This window comes from Etheostoma cragini, chromosome 11, assembly GCF_013103735.1.
Source record: "Etheostoma cragini isolate CJK2018 chromosome 11, CSU_Ecrag_1.0, whole genome shotgun sequence".
Lineage (NCBI taxonomy): Eukaryota > Metazoa > Chordata > Actinopteri > Perciformes > Percidae > Etheostoma > Etheostoma cragini.
In genome coordinates, this window is record NC_048417.1 from 8,066,421 (window position 1) to 8,086,547 (window position 20,127).

Genomic DNA, 20,127 nt, shown 5'->3' on the forward strand with positions numbered 1-20,127 from the left:
TGTCCTGATATTCTAACTAATGTGCTAGACGTAGCATTTTGTGAAAAGACAGCAGGTTGTTGTCCCTCTGGTTTATTTATTAAATACACAAATGTATGTTCTTTGAAAACAAATTGGTAAGATCATTTTTTGATAAAGACTCCTCGACTGCACAGGTGATGTTTGGCGGTGGATTCTAATCCAAAGGGTACCCTCCACAGAGTCATAAAAGATGTCATAGTTACAACTAAAAAACAAAAATGTCCTACATCCGAACAGCACTGGCCTAAGATGAAACAGTGAAAGCAGCACAATGGAATGTCTCCCTTCCCTTTTGTTCACTGGCGTTTGGAGGCCTGCCATCAGCTCCGGTTCTCCTTACTAGCCCACAGTATACTGTCACTTTACACATACACGCAGGGACGCACGCAAAGCTCTGAGGTATCAGAGAAGACAACATGCACTGATATCTGAATGTTACAGTCCAAAGCTATGGGTGTTTTTGATTGTTAAAAATAATCTAAATGCTCCACATGGTCACGCGTAGCTCAATAGTGTGTGATGTTTAGTCATTTCATTCATCAATAAATGAGACTGAAAAGTATAGAATTTAATCAATCTTAAGATCTCGGTTTAAATGCCATATTCCAGTTTCACAGTCTAATGGAACGATCTTCGTGTTCTGTATCTGTTCAGACTATTCAGTGAAAATAGGGGGAGAGGATGAAAAGTGTTTTTGTTTCCAACAATCATTTTTTTGTCTAGAGATTGATCTAGAGTGAGTGGTCCAGCAATTAGTCTATAAAAACCTTCTAAGACCCCACGCAGAAATTGCTTGTTTTGTTGTACCAAAAATTACAGTAAATGGTAAAATCAAAATACATATTTAATTTACAAAGATATTACAAAGTTTAAGACGGAAAGTGTTTACATTTGCAAAGTTAAAGTTATAGTGCATAGTTTCTCTCTCCCCAATGAGGAATTCAAAAAAATGACACCACCACTGTCGACACGTCCACATGATACAAGCCTTCCGTGATTGCGCACACCCCACCACCACTCCTCCACGCAGTAGCTAGTATGCAAGGAGGACAAGGAGGATTAAAAAAAACTAAAACATGATGGACTCTTCAGAAGAGGTAATTATCTTCTCGAATTTTCTGAGCGGGAAAGTCGGCGGACGATACAATCTTCTGAAAATCCTGAGAGAGTTTTGTGAAGCTGATATTTTTAATTAGCTTTGTATAAACTCATTTGGCAATGGCTTGAATGTAACAGACGTTCATTAATATCAAAAAGGTTTTGCACTAAAGCTTTGAAGCAAGAGAATGTTTGGCATGATAAACTATTGATTATAAAACTGCTGCACACTTCTTTTCTGTCCACTGATCAGTTGATAAAGCAGCTTATCTCTTCAACTCTAGTTAGGTTGTATTGTGAACCGACAGCTGCTTATCAAGTTATCAACTGAAATTTAACTGTACAGACAAGCGACAAGCACCCTCTGCTAGCTGGGATGACTGGCTTTAGACTACAAACATTTTGCTGCAGGGTTTGCTACGAGTTGTCTGCTAATATCTCACCAGCTCACAGTGTACTGTAATCAACAGGGGAAAAAAGGCAGATACCTCCATATGCTTAGTTATGTATAGATATGCAGTCTAATGGCACCCCACCAATTACATGCAACCCAATTCCAATTACTTGGAATACCCACATTAATCACCTTTGACTCAATGAAGTGGCATGCTGATTTAAATCATTGTCACCTCCTCAACCCCAACAATATGATTAGAATCAGTGAATCAGCGTCTGACAAATAAGGCAAGGCTGGCAGAGCAGGCATCAGATTCATAGATTGTTTTATTTTCCCTCTTTTCTTCTAATGGACACTGTTGAACTCCAGCATTTATTCTTCCTCTGTCACGTTCATTATAATGCATGCAGCATCCTGAGCGGTATCATGAGGGGACATCTGGAGAACACCTTGGGCCTCCTGCAACCCTACTATGGCTTCAAACGCTCAGCACACAAACAGATATCGTTCACACACACGCTTTCACTTGCAAACTAAGGGGGGAACTTGTCCCAAGACACATATCCTGTGCAGCAAAATCTCTGTTGCTGTACACCCTTTTCCCTTTCCTGACATTGGGCCCCTTCAGACAATTAATCTCTTTTATTCACAGAATGCTTTTTTTACCACAGAAAAACAAACCTGCTGCAGGCCTGTCTTGTCCTAAGCAGTATGAAGCTACTTGGCCTTGAGGAGAGTATGGAGGGACAGTCATAAAAAGCCATGTGATTGTGCACTCTCTGTGCTTTCCTCCCAGCACCCTTTTCATTAACCTTGCCCTTGCCATTACAGCATAAAATCAATATCCATGCACCTTTTTCCTCGTCTGGGAACTTATTTAAATAACTAAATGTGAGCAAGCAGACACTAGCTACTCTGTAAGAAAGGGGACTTTTTCTTTTCCTTTTCTGCTGGTGATGAAATATTTCCGAAGAAGTCTGAAAGCTGGCGGCATCATCAGCTAAGTGCCATTTGTCCTTGGCACACCCGGCTAGAGATCAATGCATCAAGGTGACAACTTCCAAAGCCAAAGTGAGTATGGCTCACTTTAAACTGGGGTGGGAGGGATCATCAATACTCAGGCTTTTGGCTGTTAGTATTCCCTCACACTGTGTTCAGAATACAATGATAACTTTACACCTTGTGCAGCGACAGTCAAGGCTTCCAATTAGACTGCTGCTGTGGAAGCAGATGTGAACAGCTGGAAGCACTCATCAAGCTGAAAATCATTAACCAATGCTCAGACCCTGACAGGCTAAATAGATGAACAGTTTCATCTATGGATATGTATTAGGCAAACTTACAGAATAGTGTGTTACTACATGCAAGTTTGCATTTCATCAGCTTTTACATACAAACCAATCCAATCTGCCAGTTTGGTATCAGGGCCAATACTGGCCTTTTTAAACAGTTTAGGTATAACACCTTTTCTCACTGGCTAACCAGTTACTATAATGTTATGCACTGAATCATACAGTTGATTTATGAGGGCATTTTATTATAAAAATGTTAATTTGTGGCTCTTTAGGGTTACGTTCCTTTTTCCTAAAGTGTTTACATTATTTTGTCTACCATCTGTATGAGTACACAAGAAGACAAAGACTCAAAAGTAACTTTTTTTTGTTCCATGTCCAGCCCCAGCAGGAGAATTCTTAGGCTTGATGCTGCTGGGCCGAGATACATCATTGGCCAAACAGGTCACTGGAAAGCTGCCTATCACAAGTGGAACAGAAACTGGATGGCCTAGTTAAGTTGGCCAGTGTGTGTGTGTGGGATGTGTGTGTGTGTGTGTGTGTGTGTGTGTGTGTGTGTGTGTGTGTGTGTGTGCGTGCGTGCGCCTGTAGATTAGATTGCTCCCTGTCACCTAACTGAGGGAGCTCTCACAGGGAATAGAGACTCCATGTGCTGGTCAGCTTGGCACAGTAGTGAAGCTATTTTGTACAGCATGGACCGAGTATAGCTAACAAAGCAAGGCCATCTCCCCGGCTACCATTGCCCAGCTTTTCCTCTCCCTTCTCCAACCCCTTAACTCCCTGGCCACTGCCACAGGCATCATTCCTCCACAAGCTAGGCAAAAGGCACATCACTCGCTCCTCAGGCAATATGCTGTTTCCTCATGGCTTGGAGGACAAATATTGCCTTGGTGGAAAGTGAGGCAGTGTGTGGTGATGGGGGTGTTGCAGTGTTATAGTGAAGTGTGATTGAATCATCTTAGCTCGTCCCTTATGTCTTTCCCTAGGAGGAAAAAAACAAAAAAGGTGATGAAACATCAATAAGTGCATTCAACTATTGAGATTCAGGACCTTGTCATAATAGACCAACTCTCTCTCTAACCATCAGTGGTGTCTATGGAACACATTGACCACTGAACCTTATGAGAGAGAGCTGCAGGGGATGATGTAGTTTTAAAAAGCAACCCGTTTTTTATATATCTTAGTAATTAATCTAGAGGGAAGGCTGAGGTTGCTTTGATACCAACCCAAGCAGATGGTAAGTGGCAGACCCCTTCATTAAGATTCCAAATCCTTCTCCAGTGCAAGATTCTGTCACTTTAACATTCCAAGAAACGCACAACACATCAGCAAATAAGAAACCAAACTAGACCTAATAGATTTGTAGACACAGCAGTTTGTGAGCATTGAAGATGCTGCAGAAATATGCTCTTGACCGCTTTCTTATGAAGTCAAAAAACATAACAGCACCTGAAACTAATTTCAAATGCAACTTTCACTTGCTTTACACATCTTAACCCAAGTTGAATCAAGGACTCATCAAGTTAGGCATACTCAATAACCACACAAGGGGTGTGGTGTGGTGTGGTGTGGTGTGGTGTGGTGTGGTGTGGTGTGTGTGTGTATGTGTGTGTGTGTGTGTGTTTTACCTAAGAAGTCTGCAGATGCTGTTCCTGTAACTGAGTCTCTGGCTTGCAGCAGCCACACTGGGAGGCATCGGTGGGCGTGACGGGAAATACAGCAGGACAGCCGCAAAAAGCACAGCGATTGCAGCCAATTCTGCTCGAGCACAGCAACACAGATAAAAGAAATACAAGTTATTTCATAGATGAGGAAGTCAGATTATTTTGTCATTTTAAAAAAAAGGTCACTGTGACATCTATAAAAGTTCTCTGAAACCATACCTGCAATGAACATGATGACCAACTAGCCATAGAATCTTTTATTTATACGGTTTGATTATTTTAGCTCTATTGCTCTTTCTTGACATCAAATATGGATCGAGCCGCACCTGCCCATTTCTCCTTGACAGAGTTGCATTCCCACTCACATTGATTTGTTGTTTGGATTTTGACCTCCAAAACTTTTGGTTCCCAAAAGGTGCCTGTTTTGTCCTTTAAAATTAATGACAATACTACCTAAGGTTAAACAAAAGCTGCAGCATCAATCTGTTACAGCATGCTTGTTTCTCTTTTCAGCATCCTTTTAATTTTCTGAATCAGTTAAGCATAACAGTCTAAGCAATCTATTTTTTAGAGGGGCGGTTCTGAACATTATAATTGTTTTTTTTTTTTTTTTGGTGTTTCTGTAAAATTCTCGGGTCCCCTCGCCTGATTGTATTTGTGTCCCTTGACGGGGCTGACATGATGTCAAAATGATGTGCTATTGATCCTCCACGCCCTCAGAGGTTTTTTTCCGCTTGCTGTTAGTACCTGCATACATAACCAGCTGGATTCTGTCCCGGATGGAGCTGTCGGACACTGCTGCTACCATCGCTGCCTGGGTGTCGTTGGGGGCTGGCACAACCAAAGGTCCTATTACAAACGAAGCAGCACTTCCCAGGTAGGAGAAGAGTGAGGCCACTGCAGTTGCAGTGGCTCTTTGGTCAGGGGCGAACCATGTGGTGGAGAGGAAGGGGCCGGCGCTCATTATGGTTGGGCCGGCTAAACCGTTCAGAAACTGACCTACGTGTATCATCCTATGACAGAAACAGCAGGAGAAAATAGCTTCAATTCTTCATGAATTACATCACACAAAGAAAAACAAAATCACGCGTGACACTGTGTTAAAGGGGTGTGTTAGACATCTGTACTCTACTTTGTTCTGAACAACAAATATCAACAGTCACAATCTTGTGATGAGCGTGATGTTCACAATCTTTTAAAGAAATTATTTTACCACAGTATAGCAACTTACTAATGAAAAAAACAATAAGGTTAGTATATGCTAATAGTGAGACCAGGCACTAAAGTTGTGGAAGGTTATCTGGCTAGCCAGATGTGACAAATCCAGGTTTTGTGTGTTAAAAGCTGAGTCTAAATTGTGTGCTCCCCGCAATTACATGGAAAGGCTATAGTGAATTAATGAAAATGTGATCTTTTATATTTAACTTTACACTGTCACTGACCATGTGAGAGATTTCAGCTGCCAGCTGTTTCAGGGACATTGCACAAAAAGCAAATTTCGTAAATGTATTGTATTTAAATTGCGCTTTAATAGTCTTAAAAACTACTCAAATCGCTTTTACATAGTACAGGAACACATTCCCATACTGTGGCCGAGGCTGCCATAGAAGGTGCCACCTGTTCATCAGATTAACATTCACACACCGATGGCACCGCATCAGCAACAATTCAGGGTTTAGCGTCTCGCCCAAAAACACTTTGACATTTGACTGCAGGGCCAGGAATCTCACCCCCAACCTTCCGATTGGTAAGATTGGTCTACCACCAGAACCACAGATGCCTTTAAAAGTTCATAAAACAACCTAATCATAACTTTGTGGCATATTTTACATTTCGCTCTCTTTTTTTATTGTCTAAGACTCTTTTTTCACTTTGAAAACTGTATTAGTGTAAACTCTTCTTTTGTGTGGGTCCCATTTCAATACACTTTATTAAACATCACACTGTTAAACAACAACGACAATCAAACATGGCTGCAGCGATGAGCCTCATTCCAGTGCATTTATTAAGTCAAAATAACTTGTTAGACATTTCTGATGAAATATTGATAGGTGAGGGAATGGAAATAAGGTGTAATCCTCTCTGGGGAATTAAGAACCTGACGCTGAGAGTCACTGTCTCACATGTGCACCCTGTGACTGAATTGGGGGAGACAGATGTACTCGGAGATGTCTCCTGGTGCCATCAGACCCCTTTTAAACCCCTCAACCCCCTTCAAAACTGTCTAAATGAAAATTAAAAAGTGAAATGTCTTGACATTATTAACCATACATGAACTTCGCTTAAATATAAACAGTCTAATGCTGGCAATCTTTGATGAAATTTCAAGAACTTATGCGATCAAAGAATAGGTAAACCATATTACAGTTTTGGACAGAAAACCGATGCCATCTTTAGTAATAAGGTTCAATACCAATCCCTATGCTTAAAAAAGCAAGATCTTCTGACTTCCAGCAGGTATATACCAGTTTGTTTGTCTTTACCATGTGCTTACATTTCTCCGTCCTCTTGCTCTCTTTAACGTTGGTGTTGCTTCTAGGGTGCACAGAATAAAAAGGGCAAAATACAAAGTGTAGTGGTCAGTGACAGATTGATTGGAGAATATTTTGTTCACCCTAGATCTCCTTCCCACATCTCAGCCTACACATCAACTCCTTCTAAATATTCTGTGGCTTTTACTTTTTAGTCATCCCACTCCTTTCTCTTTTTTTTTGTAGATTTCTTTATATGGTTTTTTTTTTTTTTTTTTTTTTTTTTTTTTTTTTTTTTTTTTACTGTAAAGCACTTTGTGACCCTTCTTGTCTGTGAAAGGTGCTATATAAATAAAGCTTACTTACTTACTTACTTACTATGTGTCTCCATCTTCATTGCTCAACCAAACAAGAGTTTTTAATGGTGTTCTATTACAGATTAGTGCATTTCCATGATTACATCTAAGTATGTCTGAGTATGGTTACAAAGTAGCATTGATTATATTTGGGATATGACATTTTCATGGAATACAGAATAATCTGGTTATTCATCTACCTGCAGACGTGATTCTAAACACAATCATGGGAAATACGTATGTGTACTCTATATTCTTGATGACACATGGTATTTTGTGTACCTGCCGCAGAGAACATTTGATTCAAGTTGGCATGTTCCATTTTGTGTGCCAAATTAAAAATGGAAACCAAGCCCAACTGGCAGGTCTTGGAGCACATCCTGTAATTACAGTCTCATTTAGGCCTGGGACTTTTCCATGTACCAGACTGATACACCTGCTCTACTGTATCTTCTTCATTAGACACCATGATTATTCCAAATCCAGCTGGTCTGATTATCAAAGCAACAAAGATACACTGCGAAATTTTAAGCTGCATGTCTGTGACCTAGTGCAACCTTATATTTAGTACAGAGACCCGAAGAATACTTTTGTCTCAATTTTTTTTTTTAAGCATACTTCTTTAGATTCATCAATACAAATACAAGCCAATCTTTTAAAGTCCACCAGTGATGTAATTAAAATGTGATTAACAATAACATAATCTGACCAATTCGACCACAGCTTTCAGAACTTTACAGCTTTATAACTTTGGATCACAAAGTTTGGTCAGTACTTTAAAGTTTTAAAGTTCAGTCCCCAGTCTAACTGTCTTTTGCTCCCAGGATGGATGGGACTACGTAAATTGCCTTTAATGTGACAGGTGATGAGGACAGATGGTGAGTAGCATGAGGATGAGCAGTCACACGGGGCGGCCGCATGTGTGGCAGGAGAAGGAAAAAAAGGAAAGGGATCAGTTTTTTCAACTGGATGATGAAGTTAATCAGTATTGATGAACCCTGTCAGACGGAATCTGATCGAGGATCAGACAAAGAAGCCAGCACCGTGGTGAAATGCTGCCACTGCTTCCGGTCCTCCAGGGCTGACAAACCCAATTCTGCCATCACAAAAAGGCCAGGCCAATTCTGTCTTGAAAATGACACCACAGCAATCGTCACAGTAATGTGACAGCCTGCTGTGGGACCCACAGTGTGTACTCACGGCCAATCCGACAGCCTCTGAGTGAATCTGAGATCTTAACGATAGACACTTACTAATCACACAGCTGGTCTATATTTAAATGCGGGAGAGAGAGAGAGAGAGAGAGAGAGAGAGAGAGAGAGAGAGAGAGAGAGAGAGAGAGAGAGAGAGAGAGAGAGAGAGAGAGAGAGAGAGAGAGAGAGAGAGAGAGAGAGAGAGAGAGAGAGAGAGAGAGAGAGAGAGAGATGTGCAGGAAAGGGCCAGAAAACAAGTGAATGCCATGTCTTTGATTTAAGAGTACACCTTATCACTGCAAGGTCTAATCAGTGACCACTGATGCAGCAGTGGCTTTTCTCTTCTTATCTCAGTATCACACAACAAAGACTCAGATATTTTTCAAACGTGACAGCTACAAAGAAGATCCTGGTTATACAAAAGAGGAACTTCCACAACTTCCTCTGATTTCCTAAAAGAGATCTTAAAAACTCAGAACAAAAGAGGTGGTTCACTTCCTCAAGATGATGTCATGAAAATAAATTGTAGTAATCGGCTATTAAACATGAAACAACATGTGAAACAAACGCAGATCTGCGGGGGGCTGGCTGCAGGAAACTCAAATGCTGTGTTTGAGCGCTCTTGCAATGCCCTTGAACCCATTCAAAGTTCTGGAGCCAGCTAGACTTAACTGTGTTGCTAGGCCCACTCCCTGTCTCTCGGGTCATCTGAACCATAATCAAAACCAGTATGTCTGATATGACAAATATATCCTGTATCCAGAGCCGGCACACAGAGCAGCAGACGCAGGTCACTAATCAAAGCTTTCCCAGCCTGATAATGCATCATCTCCACTACTGCAAAGCAAAAAGTGACATCTACTGGTGATCTAGGGAGCTACATGGTTATATCAGCCTGTACTTTACTGAGATAATCCACCATGTCACCCATTCAAACACGGCTTCAAGAGTTATGACCTATTACATTTAAAATGCAAATTAGGCAAAGTAACAATAGCTGTGTAAAGCCTGTTATCACAGCTTACATGTTTCCACTCTGAATACTGCATCTAAAGAGCTGAGGTCACGGTTGTGAAAGGTGGTCATCATCTAAATGGGAAAACAGACGCATCAAGTCTACCTTCAATTTTGTGCACTAGCAACCACTATAAGAACTGATATATTCTGGACCTGTTGTATGGCTGAATTTGGGAGGTGTGAGACTTAACGCATGTTGGAGATACTGGTTTTTATACTGCACTGACTGCACTTCACTGATGCTGAAGTGTACATTTAACCACTAATCAATCTTGTCTCGTGGATATCCAAACAAGTTGAGGAAAAGGTTTCTAGTGACTTTGCAGCCCTGTTTCTACTTGACTATATTTCTCTATTACAGTAAAATCCTCACAAACGTCAAGTTAAGTTTCATAAGGAATGTTGTTGTACAAGGGTCAGAACAAAGGTTGAGCCCAAAGTTACATTTTCAGGTGGTTTGTGAAGACCCCTTAATTCAAGAGTTACCGGTGGTTGTGAACCTGAAGTATATGGGCCTAAAACAAAGCAACAATCATGGTTGCACTGACTGCCATCACAGATCTACAGATCCTAAGAGGGGGAACTCCACCAATTTTACATATTGCGCATTTGCTTGCGGAAGCAGTTGTGTAATGTTGTCTGTTGCTCAGGAGTGGTAAAATAAACACTCATGGTGTCATCTGGATTTGAGTTAGAGGTCAAATTTAAAAACTGTCATTCATCAGGCAGGGGAAATTTAAAGACAACACTTTTGAGTTGGTTATGGGATGTATGATCCAGTACTACAGACTAAAACGGTTTGTACTTTTTGGAATTGCAGTACAAAAATCGCTGAAGTTCTCTTTTAAGGGGTCACGATAGATAAAACAATAAAACAAAAGGTTTGAAGAATATAGCTGGATTTGGGTTTTGATTTACAGATAAGAATACAACTTCAGCTAGATCCCTCTATAATTACTAGAACACCATGAAATAAAAAAGGTGAGTGTGGTTTACTATGCAGCCAGGTAAATACAACGTCCTGAAGATTGAGGACATAGCCACTGTAATAAAACCAATGACGAATTCCAGAGGATAAGCTTGATTTAAGCTAAGGTTTTTAGATAGGGCTGGACAATATGGAGAAAATCAAACATCTCAATATTTATAACCTACATACCTCAATATTGATACTGCAACGATATTTTAGAGTTGACTATTGGTGCTTTCACAAAATATTTACACGCAACCCTTTCTGACATATTTTGGGAATGCTAAAGTACTGCCTGAAGTATAAGACACCTTTTTATTTTATTTTCTACTTCTTCTTCTCTCTGTTTCCTTTTTTTATTTTTTCTATGTATGTTTACTTTTTTTTAAGGGAAGGAAAGGAGAGGAAAAAGGTAATTTTGTTGCATAGCTATGAGAATGTACATTAATAGCATTTTAATTTAATTATTTTTTTATCATTTTCTTTTTTGGGTTGTGTGAACACACTAGCTGCCAAGAGGAGTATGGGAAGGGTGGGTGAGGATAATCTTGAATGAAAATGTACTGTTTGATGTAATCTGTATTGTGCAATTCCTTCAATAAAAATTTAAAAATTAAAAATTTTTACACAATGAGATTTTTGAGGAATAATCATCAATAATGTGGACATACTGACTAAAAGGGTAAAGGCAAATAATATAACAGCTAGAACACTCCGGTAAGTTCAGAAAATGACATAACTTTACTGTAATGCAGACAACACTTATGCCATATTATATAATATCTAAAACACGGAGAGACACAGAGAGAAAGAAATTGAGAAACAAAATTGATTTATCTGCTCTTAAAAGCCACACAAATTCCTCCAATCCATGGAGTGAAAGTGATATGCGATTCATTCTGTGGAAATATAATTTCCTCTATGTATTGATATTTTTATGATGTACTGCCTCATTGTGGAGCCCAAAAGTAATCATTAGGCAGATTACCACACAGAAATGTTCAATGCAATTACATTTTTTTTTTAAAAAGGCACATTATAATTGAAATGACCTTCTGAGCTCATGAGTAAAGTTGGAATGAAACACTAAGAATAATAGGATTCTTTTATGCCTTCCACATAGGGCCTGTCAAAGGGCTGTCTGATATGGGAGGAAGCCAACGGCAAAGACACACAGAAAAAAGAAGCAAAGGATCCCCCCAGTATTGAGCGGTCTCTCCGAATCCTGTTCTCTGGCAGCCAAATGCTTTTGGTCTGTCCCTATAACCAGTTACAGGTCTTTATTTCGAAGAAATATAAACTGGACATTGGCTAGAATAAATAAGCTAAATATAGCATCTGCTGATTATTCTTTTAGGCATGCTAGCAGCTATGGGTGGCAATGTTGGTCTGTTTGTCCACCACTTTGGTCCAGACTAAAATGTCTACACAACTGTTAGACGGATTGCCATACAATTTGGTAGATTTATCGCCATCATGACAGATTTTCTTCTTTTTTTTCTTCTTGGTTGAAGTGTATATTATAAATATCTTTATTTAGAAAACATCTCCTTTTTTATGACACACTTTTATTATTTATTTACTTTGATCTCTTAAAAAGGTCCAATATGTAATATATTTACTGTTATAAATCCCCAAATAACCCCAATGAGTCATTACATATAAAGGAAATATGCTAATTTGAAGTCCTATCTTTTCTGGCAACAATGCTAATGCCAGTATTTTCTCCTTTTGAAATTTCCATTCCATTCCATTACAAAATTTCTGTTTGTGTTTTGGACTTTTTGTTGTTATCAACTGACCAGTTTAACAGCCAGGCCGGGTTGCCAGTTATAACTGTAAAAACGTAACAGTTTCTAACAGTTGCGTGACCAGAGGTGTAAAAAACCCTGGGTAAATACTGGAGATGTATTTGAAAGATAGATTCAGTTTAGAGCCCAAAAGGAAGCCGAGTTGGCCAATTTCCTCCTGAACAGCTAAGCAGTAGCTTTAGGTTAATTTGTCACAGTTACAAAGGACGGGCATTTTATGGCATTTCAGCATTTGTGTAGTCACGTTGAATTATATAGCTATAGGGCCTGAGTTGGTTACTTGCAAAAACAATTGAGACACAGCCAGTTAAGTGAGCCTGACTGGTCCTGATTAATGCCGCCATGCTAACATTGCTAACTGCTAACGTTACCAGAGGAGCAGGCAAGCGAGCCACTGCTGTTTACAACATGTAACCAACTACAGTGTTATTTTAGTCAATAGAGGCTGTAAATCAGGAAGAGAGGACAGTGAGTTTGCAGTGTGTTTTGCGATTGTTTCCGTAATTCTAAGTCAATACAGTGTGTTCAGTCAGGGTTGAGAGGACGGCAAGATTGTGTTATTTTTAGTGGTTCCAACTGTAGTTCTTTTTTTTTTTAAATGATTCTTATTTCTTATTTTTTGGTGCTTTTCCCTTTATTGGAACAGGTCAGACTCAAACCCGGGCCACTGCAGAGGACTCAGCCTACATGGGGTGCACACTCTTACTGGGTGAGCTAGAGGTTGCCCCTCATACTGTAATTCTAAGCCAAGGAAGTGTGTCTGTCGTCGGGTGTAGAGGACAGCGAGGTTGTTGCTTTTTAGCGGTTCTGTAATTCTAAGCCAAAACAAAATTTGTCTGTCAGTTTGGTACAGAGCTCCGCGTGATCATGGGTTTTTATGACTGTAAATATAGCCAGCACCTTACATAAGCTGCTCTGTTGTGAAGTACTGTCTGGCTATGTGAGACAACCGTCTAGTACCAATGTTGTGGATGTTGTGGTTTATGCCTGGCCACCTCTGTGAACTTTGAGTTTGGGGATGACTGAATTTGATGATTGAATTTGTACTGTAGTAACTATTTTAAACACTAGCTGTCAGTATTACATTTTGCACCTTTAATTGTTTTTTAAAATGTATTACCAAATACCTTTAAAACTATTTCCCATCATGCACAATTGCACTTTGTTTAGTGCCAATTAGCTAACATTAGCATGCTAACATGCTAAACACGGCTAATGGTTTACCTGTTAGCGCATTGTCATAATGAGCATGTAAACAACTTTTTTCAATATTGATTATTTTGTCTATTTTCTGAATTAATCAACAAATCCTTTGTCTGTAAAATGTCTTGTTTATAATTTCCCAGAACCCAAAGGGACATATTCAAATGACATGTTTGATCCAGTCCACACCCATAGATATTCTGGTTATCATATTCCACTTTAGGAATGAAAACCAGTTTGAAATATGACTAAAACAATTAATCACTTTAAGAACGAAATCCAGTTTGAAATATGACTGAAACAATTAATCAATTATAAAATACAGTGTCTGATTTATTTTCTGTGAATTGACTAATCCGCCAATCTAAATGTAAATGTGCTGTATTTATATAGCGCTTTTCCAGTCTTAACAACTGCTCAAAGCGCTTTTACATCTACAGGGAACATTCACCATTCACACACATTCATACACTGTGGCCAGGGCTGCCATACAAGGTGCCACCTGCTCATCAGATAAACATTCACACACATTCACACTCCGATGCGCAGCACCGGGGGCAACTTGGGGTTCAGTGTCTTGCCCAAGGACACTTCGACAATGACTGCAGGGGCGGGGATCGAACCACAAACCTTCCGATTGGCAGGCGACTCTACCACTGAGCCACAGCCGCCCCCGGCAATCTACTTATCATATCTGCTACATTACAAATTATGAGGAACTCATTTGACAAGGAGAGGTCTTAACTTTGGCAAGCAGCTCGTTTGTCAATAAACTGATGTACATAGCTGGTCCTGGCACTCGGTTTCGAAAAGTTTGTCTAATGAATCAAATTATGGAAATTATTGGGAGCATTGGTCACTCTCTGCCTCCTTTCCAAAACCTTAACAACATTAATCACAGGTGCCTCCTTGACCCATCTGGTACCTTCATCATAGTATAATCATTCACAGGTTCATAATTGTATTTAGAGGTTTAGAGGAACAGAAGACTTTTACATGATTTCATTTTCAAAAAACACCTCATTTGTGGTTTACTACATATTGGTGCAGCTCCTCTTTTCACCCTGTTCTCTCTGTTTTAGCTACAGAGTGAGGCATCTCACTCTTTGTTGAGTTACATCTTTGTTGGGAGTGGCACATGCACAGTACCTAGGTAAGGACTACTAGCCAGTCAGAAGCAGAGTTTGCGGGTGTACCACGCCAACAGCTAGGCGAGCATGACAACGTGTGTTACAAAGTGACGCACGTTTGTCACGGAAGTAAAGGCTGGACTAGAATAGAGCTGTTTGGAGCGGTTTGTGAACAGCATTTTCTTTTGGAGAAAGTAAGTACCTTTAGGGTGAATATTGGGCTTTTATTTATTTTGTAAACCTATTACATGCACAACAATATATATAACACGATAAAGGACAATGAAAAAGCCAAAAAGCATAACATGAGCACTTTAATGTTGACAGAGGAGTCTTACCATCTTCTAAAATACTGGTCTGTGAGAGGGATGCTCCTTAAAGCTGCTCCTAACAGCATGAAGAATGCAGAGAGGAGGAGGGACGCCCGCAAACCTGGAAGACACACGATACGGTGATGGAAAGAGAAAAGAGTAAAATTATGAAAGTTAAGAAAAGAAGAAAAGAGGATGAGCAGTCACCAACTCATGTAGTAAGAAAAAAAATGTGATCAAAAGTAATTGTTTTACTAATAATAACTAAAGGAGAGTTCCTAGACTGACCCTAGCTGCAAATTACATTTGCTGCCGCTAGGATGCGTCTTGATTTCTAGGCTATCGTATAACACTAATGTGCTAAAAAAAAAAAAAAAAAAAAATTCCGGAGGTTTCTTGTTTAATATGGCCACTGTAAAAGCAGTAGTACAGACAAGAAGCATTTCTCTATCAACTTAGTTTCCAGTCTTAGTTTCACCCACATGACACCCATTTAAGGAAACTCTCCCTACTTCATGTTCTTCTATTTCCATGAGAGTTGTTTTTTTAGCCAAAGCTCTGACTAACACCAGTTAACACAGGGTAATAGTACTTTATTGATCCCTGAAGGGAAATACAGGTCACAACATGCCAATACGGCCTCACGGTGCATGTTAGGAGTTTGTGAGGCTGTATTTTTTCTGATATTGACATGGGCATGCAGTCCGTCCTTTGTCTCTTTGTGTTCTGACGCATCAAACTTTTACACACATCACTAGTATCAACAAGTACCGTCAGAGACTTGTAATTAATTCCCTCACCAGAAAATTCATTTTCTATCAGCTGTCCCTTTTGTTTTAAAATAGCTTTAGTTGGAGCGGAATCAGACAATAGCTTTATATCATGGTCAGCTTAATTTAGAAAAGATGCTTCAGTGGAATGAATAATGCTATAAGCACAGCCTTTAAACATAATGCTGCTTCGTTTAAGTTTCAGATGCCTATGGAGGGTTAGCCAGTTAGAAGAGAGGACACATTTCTAAATGCCTTGAATATTTCTCTTTGAAATGCCCGGGGCAGTAGAGGCCTAAAACCGTCAAGAAGGTGCTCTTGAATGTGTCACATAACAAGCTGGCTTTATTCACAAGAGTTAGTTTTGTGTGGCATGTTGTAACCATGCAAGCGTAAATTGTTGAAAATTACCTAACCAAAATAGAAATAAATTGTCAATTAATCAGGAAGCAGACAAACATTTTGGTAATCACTAATGTGTTTTAGTAATTTATCAAGCAATGATATCAAACTTTCTCTTGTCATGGGTGAGAACTTGCTACTTTATTCCGTTTCATTTTATTGTAAATTGCATATCTTTGAATATTGGTGGTCACACAAAACAATTAATCAACTTCACCCCAGACTATCTTGTGATGGACATTCTTCACTAAATTTGTCGGTTTATAAACAAAATGATTATTAGAAAAAACAAAATATGAATCAAAATTGTGCAGCCCTAATGTACACACACTATTTACAGTAATTGGGCAGGTGAGCGCTCTCCAGCATGTTCTGAAACATCAGCATACGCATGGCATACCCTCTGGTATGTAGGCTTACTCTGCCTGACTGCTTCACATATGACTTGATCCTAAGACTCTAACCATTCATGGATGGCAACTGCTGTTGATGATCATCAACAGTGTCTACCTTTGGGTGGGGCGAACTCTCAGTGGGAAGCCAAGCATTTTCCACACTAACAAGTTGGAGTGGAGCCAGTGAGTGTGTATCATAAAGAGACAACAGTGTAAGCCTGCTGTAACCTCTGGATGTCATGAAGGGTTTTTAAACTAGGTCACACCATGGTTTAACACAATGTATGAGTGCTAAATGAGCTCAAAATGTGACCCAGAGGCAGAGTAGGCTGCAAACTGGGTATAAAGTGGAGCTTTACTTTACTTTATAGTCTTGTCTGTAAGAAGTTTCTGCCACTCACTAAGAGCAGTAGATGTATTCTGACAACCTTTGTTTAAATTAGGCAAACAAAACACCTAGCAACCTCTAATTGCTGAAGAATCAAAATCATAAGATGTCTTGTGCAATTTCTTGGCAATATTTGTCCTGTGGTCTTTAATTCATCAGCAGCCTATTGACTGTGATGTTGCTACTGCGTTGTAAGTGTTTTTGTCATCTGACAGTCTAGCTCAGGCATGAACTACTGTGCGTCAGTCAGGTGATACAGAGGAACTGGTTAGGTAAAGTGTGTTCTGACTCAGTAGCTCAAGTCAAGAGCTTTTCTGCAGGCAAAGGCACTTTACAAAATGTCCTGTGGTATCAAGACCGTTGTGAATTTACACTCTTTTGAGAGAGAGAGAGAGAGAGAGAGAGAAGTGTTCAAAAAGCCCTTCATGAGTTGCTTATCCTGCATCAGCACTTTTAACTCTCACATGTGTCCAACTCTGCTGCTGTACATGAACACGTGGGCACAGCCTGGCATTTAAAAAGTTTTATTGGTATCAATCCATCCATTAACTGCCAACATTTTCAAGGATCATGTTTATACAAATGCCGAATTTGCAAAATATGAAAAATATTTATATTAAAAAAAACTTTTGATAATTAATTTATTGTTTGAGTAACTTATCAAAAATACCAAACATCTGTTCCGTCTGCTTTTTACTTTTCTCTGTTTCATACCTTTTGAAATGAACATCTTTTCAGTTTTAGGAAATTGTGATGGGCATATCTTACTGTTTGGTCTTAATAAACTGGGATTTAACGGATTAATCAACAATGAAAATTATCATATCCCTGCAGTTTTTAAAATTACATAAACCTATTGGCCAATACAGTTGGGGAAATATTGGAGAATTGTATCAGCATCAAAAAAACATATATACAGTATTCATATTCATCCCTCTGTGGGGAGTTCAGGTGCCTTCCATTAAGATGGGGAACAATGATTTTATTTGTTAAACTTGGTTCTTTCTATTATTACTTCAGTTAGTCAGAAAAGGTTAAAACTGAAAAACGCTTAAATCTACTGGCCAAACATGTATGGTATCAATCTATCAATGCTATCTGAATACTATGGAGTCAACATTTTCATTCAACAGCCAGTGGCGGATGAAGTATTAAGATCCATTACTCATATATACAGTATAAATATAAACATACACATACATATATAATGTACCCTGTGAACTATTATATGTTATATAATTAGATTCTTATTACTCATGCATTAATAAACTATTTTATAGACTAACACTGCAAACAATGAATATTTTTAACATGGATTCTTTTTTTTAATAAATATTGTCTTGGTTAATCAATGGACTCTGTAAATAGTGGGCAATTACCCAAAGCCCAAAGTAACATCTTCAAATAAAAAATGTATTCAATTGACAAAAAAGTAATTCAAATGAAAAGCAGCAAATCCTCAAATTTGGGAAGTTGGAACCCTGAAAATGTCAATTATCTGTCAATGGACGAAATGTTTAAATTACTAGCATTTTAGTGTTTTAGATGTACTTATATAAACTGTTTGGGAAGTTTAATCAATAACAAAACATTATATTTCATAAGCACTTTGAATGTCTTGTATGCAAAAATCTTAATTTGTAAAGTAACTAGAATCTAAAGCTGGCATTAGAAATGTATGAAGTAAAAAGCACAATGTTTCCCTGGCATTAAGTGTCATTCAAGCGCCTTAAATGTGTACTTATGAACAATGCAAATGAATTTTACCACTGTTAAAAGTTCAAATGTATGGGCCTTAGCCACAGTTATTTAGCTTTTTCAAATTACGTGGCAGGAACCAAATATGCGGCTGTGATTAACATTAAAAACCTGGAATTTCTATGCAAATAGAATCTGACAGATAACAGAATAGTGTGTAAGGTTACACCGGGTATCGCCACTAGTGGTATATATGAAGATAAAAACTGAACGAGATGTCAAGTGACAACAACAAACCTTTGAGCCATCAAATCAAATCATATAACTAGCTAACATCTCAGTAGAAGGGACACAGTGTACCAAGTGAAAACAACTCACCTTTTTTATCCATTAACCACATAAACAACAGCCAGGGGACAAAACCCACCGGGCCCCACAGCACCAGAACTGCAATGTCAGACTTGGTGAAGCCGTACGCGTGAACGGCCGAGTTCTGGATAGGACCCCAGAAGTTCCACACCATCCCCTGCATGAATCCTAGCAGGGAAAACAGGGTCAGAACCAGCCATCTTCTCCCGTACACTCTGCTGTTTACTGGCGGACTGTTTGTCTCCGCATGTGAAGGGACGAGCAGAGGCTCCCTTTCGGCCTCTGTGCTCGAACCGGCACCCATAGTGGCTAGTTTGTCAGTTCTGTTCAAATTCCGGGCTTAGGGGCTGTACAACAACGTGAAACGGACGTCTCGCCGGGGTTCTGTCGACCAAAAACAAATCCAGCCGATAGCTTCTGTTGCTGTCACTTAACTTTACTGCGCATGCCCTAACGGAAATAGTTTCCGTAGTGAAAACTGTGGTTGTGGGTCTGCCATTTTGGCTTGTCTAGTGCATAGGCTTAAGTGGGGCGGTGGCATGGGCAACAGAACCAAAATGAAGTAGCTTCACAATGAGGTTTTGCAGACCTATAAAGAACCCGTACACTGTCATGTGAGATTTGTTTACTTCCGCCCCAACCTAAACTGCACGTGTAGTGAAAGGTGAGTTGTCTGCTTTCCTGGAATATTTGGTTTCTTGATAGTGGAGTCGAAGACTCTGTTTCTTGAGACTACGCCCGTTAACAACAACATCATCAACAAATGCAGTCTTCAGTGCCGATGGTCTGATATTTTGAGAAGGTAATATCTGTTGTCTGATAAGCTAAGTTCCGTAGTCAATGGTTACAGGGTTAGGTAAAGTCGCTCGTTATCCGGATTGAGCATTAACGTTACTTACATACGTTACATACGTGTTTTACGGTGAGGATTCGGAGCCAGTTTGATCAGGTAGTAAATGTATTATCAGAACTGACTATCAAAAGTATAAATGTAAAAGTAAGGTACACACATCTTTTTAGAGGGCAACCCTTCCTACATAAGAGTCTGGATGTAAAGTAGATTGACCTTATGGAATGGACTGAACAATGAAGAGCCGAAATATCATTCAGTTAAAAAAAAAATAGATTAAAGAAATCATTACTGGACCAATACAGAACATAGACCCGATAA

At 39.3% G+C, this 20,127-nt stretch overlaps 2 protein-coding genes across 3 annotated transcripts in view; one reads left to right on the forward strand and one right to left on the reverse strand.

The window, feature by feature from the left end:
- slc49a4 (solute carrier family 49 member 4) overlaps window positions 1-19,326 on the reverse strand; it is a 43,293-nt gene extending 23,967 nt beyond the window's left edge. Inside the window, exons 1-4 of the mRNA XM_034884771.1 lie at window positions 18,966-19,326; window positions 14,962-15,055; window positions 5,220-5,485; window positions 4,437-4,566 (exon numbers count right to left, since the gene is read on the reverse strand). Of these exons, the coding sequence (XP_034740662.1) occupies window positions 4,437-4,566; window positions 5,220-5,485; window positions 14,962-15,055; window positions 18,966-19,260 (785 nt within the window). The 5' untranslated portion in view covers window positions 19,261-19,326. The remainder of the gene's footprint in view (window positions 1-4,436; window positions 4,567-5,219; window positions 5,486-14,961; window positions 15,056-18,965) is intronic.
- A 74-nt stretch (window positions 19,327-19,400) lies between these two features.
- Window positions 19,401-20,127, forward strand: part of hspbap1 (hspb associated protein 1) — an 11,543-nt gene continuing 10,816 nt past the window's right edge. For both annotated transcript variants that reach the window (XM_034884769.1, XM_034884770.1), the window contains exon 1: window positions 19,401-19,620. The gene's annotated coding sequence lies outside the window, so the exon portion shown is untranslated. The remainder of the gene's footprint in view (window positions 19,621-20,127) is intronic.